Source organism: Thamnophis sirtalis, unplaced genomic scaffold (genome assembly GCF_051295495.1).
Source record: "Thamnophis sirtalis isolate CommonGarterSnake01/CBP01778 unplaced genomic scaffold, rThaSir2_p1.2 scaffold_20, whole genome shotgun sequence".
Lineage (NCBI taxonomy): Eukaryota > Metazoa > Chordata > Lepidosauria > Squamata > Natricidae > Thamnophis > Thamnophis sirtalis.
The window spans coordinates 167501-180395 of record NW_028261400.1 but is presented as its reverse complement, the minus strand read 5'-3'; the positions used below and the strand labels follow the sequence as shown (position 1 = coordinate 180395).

Genomic DNA, 12895 nt, shown 5'->3' with positions numbered 1-12895 from the left:
TGCAGCCCAATTTCTGGTGGCTGGTAAGTGAAGTCCCTTCTTGCTGGCTGGGTTGAAATCCCATCTTGCTAGGGATTCTGTCTTCAACTCAGTTGCAGGGCATTGGCTCATTTCAATTATCCCTGTTTGGAAGGAGTCAAAATCTCCACTCCAGGGTTTTTTCCAAGCCTTGGCTGGGGGGAAGGAGGGGGAGCATGCACTCATGTTTTGTTGTCCGAAATGGTCCGGGATCTCCATCAAGATTAACCGCGTGAGATTGGCTGGGATCTCCTTTCATCAGATCATCTGGCCATCCTTTAGCCGCATTGAGAATAAGCTCCTTCATTCCTCTTCTTTCTGTCCCCCACAGGCTGGGCTTTTTGCCAGCGGCAAAAAAATTTAAAAGAGAAAACTCCTTCAACTTTGAAGATTTGGAGAGAAGCGTCTCATCTCAGCTTCTTATCTCAAAAGGCTTTCGCATAATTGTTCACTGATATTTTACGCTGACCGGGTGGCTCAGCGTTGGAAAAACAGCAACCCTCATCAGCCCCTCCTGTGAGGGAGGAGGTGCTGGTGACTTATTTTGAAGAGAGAATTGGGATAATGTCAGCGTTCCAAGTATCATGTAGAATTAAATCAGAGTCCAAGGCAAAATGATCCTTAAAGTTCCAATTTAATAAAGCAGACATTTTAGCACATCTGTGTTAATCCCAATTCTGGAAATGACACCAGAAATCCACCCAGTTAAAAGTTCATGATCTTGTCCCCACACCCACAATCCATCAAATGGTCCAATCTTCTTCCACGCTGGCGTCTCCACCCAGCTGCTTCTGGTCAGGTGTGAAAGTACGGAGACAAAAGATGACCTTGGCTTCTAGTAAAGAATGAAAACAATACATTCCATAATCTCACTCATGTCTATTCCCACTCCCATCAACTACACTAAGGAAACAGCATAATGAAATAAGAGAAAGTGTGGCAGGCCAAAATTCTAAAAGGAATATAAATGCAGGCCTGACATGAGGGAGGCCTGAGCTCCCCTCCCTCCCTCACCTCCCACATGGAGTGAAAGGCAGCCTTGATTTCTCCATCTCTTCTCTTCTCTTTTCTTCTCTTCTCTCTCTCTCTCTCTCTCTCTCTCTCCCCCTCCACTTCCTTCCATCCCTTCTCACATGGGGTGAGAGGCAGCCCTGATTTCATCATCTCTTTTCACTTGGTTTTTTCCAAACTTCTCTCTGTGTTTCTGTCTCTGTGGCTTTTTTTAACTTTGCAAAGTTCTGGTAACTAGTTTTTCAGTAAAGTTGATTTTGTTCTTAGAAACTGGCTGAACTATTGCACCAGCCCTTTTGTGCAATGAAAATAACTTTGAACGTAGAATTAATTCTGGTTCCAACTCAACAGGAAGCTATTTCAGATCTGTTGCATGGTACGGCATTAACCGCCCCCCGGAGTTTTAGCTTTCATCACTATGCAAACAAGTATCAGATTTATTTGTTTCTTCAGCCACAAGCGCCATGTATTCCCTCTGGGGCCAGTTTCAAGCATGGAGACCCCCAAACTCTCAATTCTAGATGATGGATTTAATCCAATCTCTGCCCCTGTTATTATGAATCACATGGGGATTATTTCCCTCTCATTTCCCCGCAGATAAATGCCTAACAGCCATTGAGTCTAAGAACTAGTTGAATTGTCCAGGGATTCCTCCTGAGAGGGAGAATTATGATAAAAGTTTGAGCTCTGCTCTTTGGCCGAATCCTCCAGAGGAGACTTTGGACAGAGAAATACGGAGCTTTGTGGACAGGCAGGGTCTGTGTCTTGAATGTCCATCTCTCTCCTTTCCAGGTGAAGCTGAGTGTTTCTCTGTGTTTGAATCAGGAAAGCAACTTGATGTTCCACCCTGCGAGACTCCGTTGAATTCTTCTATTTCTTCTTTAGAAACAGGAAGGGGATTGATTGATTCACCCCCATGAATTATGGACCTTCTGCTTCTGATGCTGCTGGTGTCCCATTCGGTCTCTGGGAAGCTGAGAATGAAATGTCTGCAGAGTTTGGAGCATGGAAAACGACCACAGAGCTTTTACAGCTTAGGAAACCATCTCATTGGCATAGTCATCAGTGGAGCTGAAATTTTGCATACAAAGTTGCTTTTCAATGTGGCTCCTTCTATTCAGTTTGTTTTCCATGATTTGTAAGTCATTCAGGGTGATGGAGTTGCACTCCCTCCATTCTAACACTCTCCTTCTTTTCTGTTTTTTATTTTACATTTATTCCTATATTGGGGGATATGTCTAATTTCCCAAAATGATTTTGATTTTCATGGCTTCTCTCCTTTTGTCTGATTTTTGTGAAAGAGACTCTAAAAGGGTCTGAAAAAAAGCTGAAAGGGCTACAGATTATTTTCCTCTCTCTGTTCAATCCTTAATTTATCACTTGAATAATGAATTTTATTTATAGTAGTGGTTGAACCAGTTGTTGTTGCTGTACCTCAGCCAATTTCCATATTTGTGTAACTGATCATTGGTTTTGAATCAAGGTTGGCTTAAGGCTCAGTAGGCTTCTGGAGGATTATATATTAAAACAGCATTTGTTGTTGCTCTTGATTATAATTACACCTTTTTTACAATAGGAATATTAATGGTTTTGAACATGGTTTACGATTAATTTTCAACATTCAAATGGTCAACCAGAATCCCCAACTCCTGCACAATCTCACACTGGGCTACAACATCCATGACAACCATTTGAGCACTTTCCGCACTTCAGATGCCTTGCTGGACATTCTCTCCACTGGAGAAGCCAATGTCCCCAACTACGGCTGTGGAAGGAAGGAGAACCTTCTGGCTCTTATTGATGGAGCTACAAGGGACATCTCCATCCAGGCATCAACATTAGGAGGCACCTACAAAGTCCCACAGGTTTATGCGTGTTTTTCTCCTTCTGGTAAAGTGAGTGGTGGGTGGTGGTGGGTGAGTAATAGGTGCAATTGTGTCTTCTCCACATAATTCAAGAGCGGCTTTTCTCCATATTAATAAAAATATCAATATTTTACCCCATTAAGTTCATGTTGAGATTAATCATAAAAGGCAAGCAATACATTCCCTGGAGAAGACATTCTACCAACTATTTAACTGATCAAAAAATATCCCTGTTTTTGGGGGGCTCTATTGGCATCTTCATTTTCACATATAAATAATGCCTTTCCTATCAACTCGGATTGAAGTTGGCAATAGTAGCATTTTATCTATCTGAAAAGGGGAATAAAAGGCAACTATAGGCCAAATATACTAGCAGATATTGTGGCTAAAATTTATGCTATGATCCTCTAAGTTAAACTTGAGAAAAATGTATTCCTTGCATAAGAACCAGAAGGTTTTAGGTAGTGAACAGCTATATAGATTTTATAATAAATAATGCATAAGTTAATAATCTAATATTGGAAACAAATTTGTCTTGAAATATCTCATCTATATCAGCAAAGTAAAACACGGTTTTCTGGCTTTCTAGATGTTAGTGCATTTGTCATAATTAACAGAGAAATATTATAAAGGAAATTGATTGTCCTTGAAATGGAGCTCAGCCTATTGGCCTTGATCCAAGCTCTTTCTCCAGGTCCTTGTTTAAGAGGGTGGTTTGGGCTCAATGGAGCAATGAGAAGAAGGATTGATACTTACTGAGGGGGAAGGGAAGGATGCATATTTGAACCCTTGTTATTCAGTCCAGATATTGACGACTTACTTCAACTAATGAAGGATCCAAAAACAGATCATAAATAAATGTTATTTCATTCTTTGACAAAAATGGCTAAATTAGTGGACCAGCTAAATGCAGTGGACATAGTATTCAGTACTTGGATTTTAGAAAGGCTTTGACAAAAGGCTTTTGTGCATCTCTTCCACTGTCATCAAATATAATTCATATTAATTATAATGTTCTTAACTCGGATATTTATTATATATTACCCTCATCATACCTCCACTTTTATTTGACTATAATTATTTAAACATCCTTCATCATAAAATATACCAAGATTTAATACATAACCACATACTGGCCTTTCATTTACTTATTTATAAAATCTTCCATTAACATTAAATCCCCATATCCTATTCTAGCTAAACATACATAATATTTAATACCAAAATGTTCTAATCCTCCTTTCCAAATCCCTGTTTACCATTTACATCCAATTCCCTTATATTATTCTCATAGCATGTATATAATTTATTATCATTATCCTTTCTTTATTTAACTATATCCTATATCACAACATTTCCCCCCTAATAGTTAAAACTTAGCTGTGTCTAATTTTGTTCTTTTTTATTGTTTTTGTTATCAATAACCTTTATATATAGTCCAAAAGTATTTCTAACCTTCCCTTCACAGGTAACATTCAATATTCATATCCAATTATTACTTATCACAACACTAAACATTGTATACATTACTAATATTATCATTTTTTATATAACTATACCTATTGTCACTAAGTTTAACTAAGTTAACTACTTTTTAATTATTCTCTTCCATCTATCAACCTGTATTTCTCCAATAGCAAAGCAATTTAATGTCTTCTGCCGTTTGTGGATCCAGTCCTCCAAACATCCTCTTCATCAAATCTGTATGGACTCCTCTTAGCAACTCCTTGTTTGTAATATATCTCATGTAATCTTGACGCCTTCTTTCTGTTTCCTTGTTCAGCTTGTCTTTGATTATCAGCAGTGTTATCAAGTATTTTGCAAATAGTATTTCATAGTCCATAAATTCTTTAATGTTTTCTTCTTCTTCCATGTCCTGTCCTTTGTAATAAATTTTCTCTCCATTTAATTCCTCTTTCAATATTCCATCCTTTCTTTTTCAGAAATAAACCAATTGTCATGAATATCAACAGGTTTAATCTCTTTATATTCATCTTTCAATTCAGTTTTTTGAATTTCAATCTTCTTATTTTGTATTTGAAAAACATCCTCAGTTTTTTCATCATATTTTATTGTTAAATGCTCCAAATATTCCAATTTTCTTTCAATTTTTTCCTCTGTCTCTAATAATATTTCTTGGAAAATCAAAAGCTCTGTGGACGCCATATTCATACGCAGTTAAATTTTTTCTTAGAAGGTCAGCAAGATTAAAACATACATTCACAAGCTCTCTGCAAGCGAAAACAAATTTCAAAGGGACAGCCCTTATCAGATCTTGAGCCAAACAGTCAGGCAGTAAAACCTTGCAAGTCACAACAACCGCTACCTAAATGCACAATCCCATCACCATCCTGCACAGATCAACTCTGTAGCCAAGACCCTCATCTCCAGAACCAAATGCCTAGCCGACAAAGACCATCTGAAAACTGAATTACACACTCTCGGTGGGGGGATTCCAAAAGGGATAACCCACCCCCACGCCTTCACGATCTCCTCCTCCCCAGCTCAGAAATGGAGAGGGGGATTGAGGTTGTGAATGGGACCCCTTCTCCTCCTTTCTGCTGCTGCCCGCCTGCCCGCCGCCGAATAATTCTTCCTCACCGAGCATGTCCAGCTGCTGTTGGGAAGACTGCTCCTACGAGATCCTCAGCCGGAGGACCAAATTTGGGGAGAGCCAGCAGACTCACTTGGGCACTCTGTGCGGAGGCTGCTGCCATTGAGGTGCTCCTTCCGCGCCCTCCGAAATAACCCGCCCAATGTAAACGTGCCTTCCTCGTGGCTCCTCTTGAGCAACAAACGATTTCTTTTTCCACAGTCGCTCAACTGCAAGGCATGATTTGCTGCTCCCAGATCAGGAGGCGGGAGAATCACGTGCCTCCTTTGCATACGTAATTTTTCACTTTTTAACCCTTGCTTAACTCTTAAAAGGCAAAAAATTCCTTATGCAAAGGAGGCCCATAGTTCTCTCGCCTCCCCCTACAGTCTAAGCAGACTCAAAGTCAAAGTCACTGTGACTTGGAGTCTGGCAGCAACTTGGCCTTTTTAATTATTTTAAAAATTATTTCCTTTTCCTTTTCCGCCTCCCCTGCCTACAGTGACTGCACACTGATCACATGTATACTATTACATAGCCAACATTGTATTGTATTATTAAATGTTTACATCAATTCATCTTACCATCAACTCTCAAAAACAATTATTGGCTCTTCTGCTCTCCATACACCATATTTGTAACTTATCCATCACTTTCTTCTCCCTCTCTCCTCCTCCCTATCTCCTTTCTTCCCCCTGTCACCCTTCTCTTCTCTACTTCCCCTTCCTCTCTCCTTCTCCTCTCTCCACTCCTCCTTTCTCTCCTCTTCTTCCCCCCTTTGCCCTCTCTCCTATCCCTCTCTTCTTCCCTTACCTCTCTCCTCTACTTCAACTCTTCATCTCATTTACTTGGTGTATTTCAGCTTCTGGGGGAGCTCCATTTTATGTTGATGGTATTTATAATTCCTTTTCAATATACATATTTAATTTTAACAGATATCTTCCTCCTTTTTTAAAAAGAGAGACAACAAAAAAGTATACATATATAGTCATTATGCTTTTAATTGTTGGGATTCTGCCAATTAGTGATATCTGTAGTTTAGTCCAATTATCCAAATCTTTTTGTATTTGTCGTAGCAATTTATTGTAGTTATCTTCTTTTATTGTAATACATTTTGCCGACAACCATATTCCCAAATATTTAATTTTCTTGGCCCTCGAAATTTCCAGTTTCTCCTCCACTTCCGCATTTTGTCTTTTGGTTAAATTCTTAGTTAATATTTTAGTTTTCTCTTTATTTATTTTAAGCCTGCCACTAATTGGATTATGCCGTGTAATAATATTAGTCCAGTTTCTAGGGGTTCCTCTATGATAAGTTCTAGATCGTCCGCAAAGGCCTGCACTTCGTATTCCCGTGTTCTAATTTTCAATCCCTTTATGTCCTTGTTCTGCCTAATGTGTAACATTGATGTCTCTATTGAGAGGATAAACAACAGGGGTGTGTGTGTAAAGGGCATCCTTATCTTACCCCTTTGGTTATGCTAAGACCTTCTGTTACTTCCCTGTTTAGTATTATTTTTGCCCTCTGACTAGAATATATTGCTCTGATCATCCTGATAAGTTTCTCTCCAAAGTTCATTACTCCTAGTTGATTTATAAGAAAATCCCAATTCAAGTTATCAAATGCTTTTTGTGCATCAAAACGGGGAAAAATGTCCTGTGCTTTCTGCGCCCCATTTTGGCCCTGGAAAGCCTCCTGCACCAACCTGGAAGCAACCCCCCCCAAAAAAAACCCTGCAACTGTTTGAAGACTGAAGGAAGCCTCCAACTGAGCCAGGAAGCACTGGGGGGCCAGGCCATTCACACTCACTTCCAGCGCATCGGAGTTTGCTGTGCAATACTAGCACCTCCCCCCCCCCGCACTGCATCCTCATGCATCCCCCGCCCTGGCCCTCAGCATAGGTCTGAAAACCAGCTGGCCGGCAGGAGGGGCACCTGCATGTGGGTGCTAGTGGAGCTGGGCTGGGGTGGCTGGTGTGCCAGGAGAGAGGGCTCTGTGTGCCGCAGGTTCCCCATCACGGCTCTAATCCTTTCAATTCCTTTTTCAGATCAATCATGTAAAAGCTTCAGAGGCTCTGAGTGATAAAAGTCGATTCCCTTTTTTCCACCAGATGAAGCCCAAAGAAGGGATTCAGTACCGAACAATTGTCAGACTGCTTCTTCGTTTTAGATGGACCCTGATTGGCCTCTTTGCTTCAGACACGGAGAAGGGAGAGAAATTCATGATGATTTTCACTCCTATGCTTGTCAGGAATGGAATTTGTGTGGTTATAGCACAACAATTCTCAACAATTGGATATACTGCATACCTCAGGGAGGCCCTCTCTAAGTGGGGACAAGTCAATGTCTTTGTTCATTTCATAGAGTTTGATTCCATTTGGGACAGAGTCCTTCCTTTCCATTTAACACTTATGCGTCTTACCGGACCCATTGAGGGGAAAGTCTGGATCCTCACAGATTTTGCACTGTATGCAATCACAAAGCACAGACTTCTCAAATACATCCATAGTATTTGGAAATTTAATTATGTGCGAAAAGAAAGGCCAAAAGATTCTGCCTTTGCATCCTATTTCTATGTGGAAGAAAGGTTTCAAGATCATTATTTCCACTGTTCTCCTTCAAAGAATGTCTTTTCTCTCAAAGGCCGCAGAAGATGCACCCAGAAAGCCCCACTGGAGACCCAGGAGAAAGGGGACAGAGAATGGATGCAAAATTTCTACCAACCTTACAGTCTCATGAAGACTCTGGCCCAGGCCTTGAATGCTGCCTATTCCTCCAGATCGAGGAGGGGAAGGAAGGAGGGAGAAAAGATCTTGGGGTCTCCAAGGTTGCAGCCGTGGCAGGTATGGAGTTCTCGATATGGATCCATTAATCTTAGATCCTTTGGAGAAGGAATCCAGAGGAGAAGGAGGGGAACCATCTCAACAGATCTGGCCAATTTAATTATTCAGGGAATTAATAGTTCCAAAGAGTAGATACCATGGCATTTTTATATTTAGCACTGCTAATTGGAAAATGCTGTATTCCCATATTTGTGGGTTTGTGATTAGCCTGGTGGAATTCCACCTTTGTTTCATCCCCATTGCACGTGGGTCTGCGTGCAGCTTGACAGGCAGCTAAGCCCCCCTATTCTCCTCCAATGAAAGGATCCTGCGTGGATCTGGATGCTTTATTGGGAGAACAGGGCAGGTGAAACTGAAGAGATGCAAATAGTGGAAATCAGATATAAAGATGAGATAGGCAGCATTAACTAACAGTCAGCAAAGGAGCAGCTGGAAGCTCTCCAGCGATGGTCCATGTGAGGGATGGAGGCCGTCTCCGGATGATCAGGGGTCTCAGTCACATCAGCTGCTTCCGTCTTCTCCAAAGGCTGACAGAAAACGGAGTCTGGCTTCAGACCTTATAGTTAGGCTTATCTGCCCCCGGCCACTAAGTGGGGCTAGAGCAACAACAACTGCCCAACAGTTACATGCTGTGGAGGAGACCCTGAGATCATCTAGCCCAACCCCTCCTCTCTGCAGGAATCCCAGTTCAAGCTTCTCTGACTGATGGCTGCTCAGTCTTTGCTCTCAGACGATCCATGAAGGTGAGACTGAACTTCTCTGCTTTACTGGCTCAGCTCTAAAACAGCTCATCCTTTTATCATATTTTTCTCTCTCATTCAGCTAAAATCTCCTCTCTTGTAACTGAATTCACTTTTCCATGTCTGACACTCTGGAATAATAGTGAGCAGATCTTACGCTCGTGTGTAACCTGAGTCAGTTATTGGAAGAGGGTTTTATCCTCCCTTCTCCAACTGAGAGATTGTGTCAGTTGGAAAAGTGGCTCCTCCTGATCTTCAGCTCTTCTCCTTGTTAGCTTTCCTCAAGGCTAAGAGCAGCTCCTTTGAGCTCTTCCTGGGCTTCATTGTCCTTCCTTGAAGTTCAGGTAGATTTTGTGCAAATTCTCCTCCATGTGTGGGGTCTGCAAGGGGCCTGGTCCTTGAGTTGGGGGTCTCCCTAATTCAGAACATTCACTTCCTGAGATTCTTATGGCTGCATTTGCCTTCTTTCCATGAACATCTCCCTGCTTTCTCAGATTCTGTTTCCCGTTAACTACGATTTTGAGATCGTTTTCACAAACCTACATATCAAGTTTGGTATCTCTCAACTTTCTTCCAGTCCATCATTCATTTTCTTATAAGAGACTATTGTTAGTCAAGTCCTAGTTGCTAAAAATCAGATATTTTTGTACAGCTTTTTACTCATGCACCTTTCTCTGGGTCCTAATCATAAATATTGTTTCTCGAAACTTAATATTCCTCTTATAAAATTTAATTTTATTCAAAAAGGTAAAATACAAGTTTTGGAAAATAAGACAATTACCAAGACAAAACAAAACTCGACTTTTTTTTTTTAAAAAAATGTGCATTTAAAGCAGACAAAAACATACATATTGTCCCCTCCCCGCCCCAGTTGAATACAATTAACAGGGATCCTGACAAGGATTTTAAACATCTCCCTGCATCAGGCTAGAGACGCATCATGCTTGAAAGCAGCCACAATTATCCCAGTTCCGAAGAAAGCAGGCATAAATAGCTTGAATGACTATAGACCCATTGCACTGATGTCTATAGTGATGAAATGCTTTGAGAAACTGGTCCTACAACACCTCAGTTCCTATCTTCCACCAAATTTTGATCAACACGTTTGCTTTTCTTTTAGCAGATTTTTTATTATTATTTTCCCCTTCTACAACACCTTAGTCATTATATCAACATTGTTATGTCCTCATACCTGTACATGTATATAAGATTTTGCTTCTATATTTACACACCTTTATACACAGTTCTCTATATATTTATATATATTGTTTTGCAGCCATTTGTACTAATTGTTCCAAATTTCATAATATTCCGACTCTCCTTTATCTTGTAATTTCAGTGTTAATGTGTCCATCTCTGCACAATCCACAGTTTTTTTAATCACTAATTCGCCCGAGGGGGTATTATTTTGTTTCCAGCATTGGGCAAATGCTATTCTAGCTGTAGTTAGCAGATGTGTTAATATGTACTTAATTTTCTTTGTATATTTCCCTTTGATTATTCTCAGCAGAAAGGTTTCGGCTTTGTATTTTATCTGTTCTCCTATAATTTCTTGCACCCATTTCCAAATTTTTGCCCAGGTCCACCATATGTGATAATAAGTCCCTTGTATTTTTTTACACTAACAGCAGGTCGGCGTCATGTTTGGGTACATTTTAGCCAATCTTGTTGGTGATAAATGCCAACTATAAAACATTTTGTACATATTTTCTTTAAGTGCTGCTGTTCGTGTTCGTTTATAATTTGTGTTCCAAATTCTTTCCCAATCCACTAGATCTATGTTGTAACCGAAGTTTTTGGCCCACGCTATCATGCAACCTTTAACTTTTTCTTCTTCTAATGTTACTTCTAATAAATATTTGTACATTTTTGTTATGAATTTATTTTCCGGACCAATTAAAATTTTATCTATTTGTTGTAATTCTGTGTATATTCCATATTCTTTTACATCTTTTTTGTATCTCAATTGTGGCCACCAATCTATATTTATATTTTGCTCCTTTAATTCTTGATTTGTTTTCAAATTCCCTTGGCTGTCTAAAATTTCACTATATCTAACCATTTTCAATAGATCCAGTGTATTGGGATGTGTCATGGCTTCCATGGTGGAAAGCCATGTCGGTATTTTCATGCAATGTTTTTCTCTAATTTTATTCCAGACCTGTATCAGTGCATCTCTAATATAGTGTCTGTGAAAGTATTTTTGTTTCTTTTTACCCTCTTCCCATAGGAAAAAAATGCCATCCCGTTTGCAAATCGTGGCCCTCTAATGTTAGTATTCTTTTATTTTTTAAATTTATCCAATCCCTGATCCATGTTAGTGCTGCTGCTTTGTAATAAAGCTCCCAGTCAGGGAGTCCCATACCACATCTGCTTCTGTCATCCTGTAGAGCTTTCTACTTTATCCTGGCTTTCTTCCCTTGCCATATAAATTTTAGTATAATCTTATTCAATTCAGGAAAAAAAAATTCCTAATTTTATGGGGATTGTTTGAAATAAGTATAATAGTCTCGGTAGTACATTCATTTTTATCACTGCTGTTTTCCCTAATAATGATAGTTGTAGTTTCCCTCATAATTCTAGATCTTTTTTTTATTTGTTGCACTAATTTTGTATAATTATTTTCTTTTATAGTTGAGCACTTTGCAATTAGCCATATTCCAGAATATTTAACTTTCTTTGTCACTTGCAGTCCTATTATTCTTTCTAATTCTTTATTCTGTTCTTCCTTCACATTTTTAGTTATCATTTTATTCTTTTCTCTATTAATCTTTAACCCTGCTACATCTCCATATTTTCCTAATTCTCGCATTAAGCTACTTCCTGTTTCTAGTGGGTCTTCTATAATGAATACCAAATCATCTGCAAAGGCCTGAATTTTATACTCCTTTTTTATTTCAGTTCCTCTTATCTCCGAATTTTGTCTAATTCTTATTAAAAGACTTTCAAGTGTCAGGATAAAGAGCAGAGGTGATAGTGGGCATCCCTGCCTTACTCCTTTCATTATTTTAAAGGTCTCTGTACTTTCCCCATTTAATAATATATTTGCCCTTTGGGTGGAGTATATCGTTTCTATTAATCTTTCAAATTGGTCCCCTAATTTCATATTCTTAATTTGTTGTATCATGAATTCCCAATTTAAATTGTCAAATGCCTTCTGTGCATCCAGAAAGATGAGTGCCACTTGTTTCTCTGGATGTGCCTCATAGTACTCTAAAATATTTGCTATTATTCTAGTGTTATTCCTGATTTGTCTTGTTGGGAGAAATCCATTTTGGTCTGGATTTATATAGTCATTTAATAGTTCCATTTTTGTCCAAATATCTATCAAGTTTAGCTCCTCCATCATCTCAAAACAGGTTGTTGGTAATACTTTTTTTACATAATCTTTTTTACTGTCTACTATGGCATTATAATCTCCTATTATGCAGGTATTCCTCACTCCAATTTCTCTAATTCTTTCATGTAATTTTTTATAAAAGTCCTTCTGATTTCCGTTTGGAGCGTATATTGCTACCAATAGTATTGATTTTTGATTTATACATATCTCTATCATTAATATTCTTCCCTTTGGGTCTGCATAAATTAAATTTGTCTTTATCCCATCTTTAACATATATCGCTATCCCTTTTCTCTTTTCTTCTGCTGATGCTGCATATAATTTTCCTAATTTAGGACATTCCAGGTATTTTATATCTTGTTTTTTAATGTGTGTTTCCTGTAAGCATATTATATCTGCCTTTTGTTTTGTTAATTTTGCCCAGATACTCTTTCTTTTTGTTGGCAAATTTAAACTGTTAATATTTACTGACAATAATTGAATTTT

The 12895-nt window shown here is 39.0% G+C and overlaps 2 protein-coding genes across 2 annotated transcripts in view; both read left to right on the top strand.

Moving 5' to 3' along the window:
• Positions 1-12895, top strand: part of LOC148042234 (uncharacterized) — an 845903-nt gene that overhangs the window by 720010 nt on the left and 112998 nt on the right. The gene's annotated exons all lie outside the window — the stretch shown is intronic.
• The window catches only part of LOC148042238 (vomeronasal type-2 receptor 26-like), a 12166-nt gene continuing 6713 nt past the window's right edge, over positions 7443-12895 (top strand). The window contains exon 1 of the mRNA XM_087703090.1: positions 7443-8329. Within this exon, the coding sequence (XP_087559216.1) occupies positions 7598-8329 (732 nt within the window). The 5' untranslated portion in view covers positions 7443-7597. The remainder of the gene's footprint in view (positions 8330-12895) is intronic.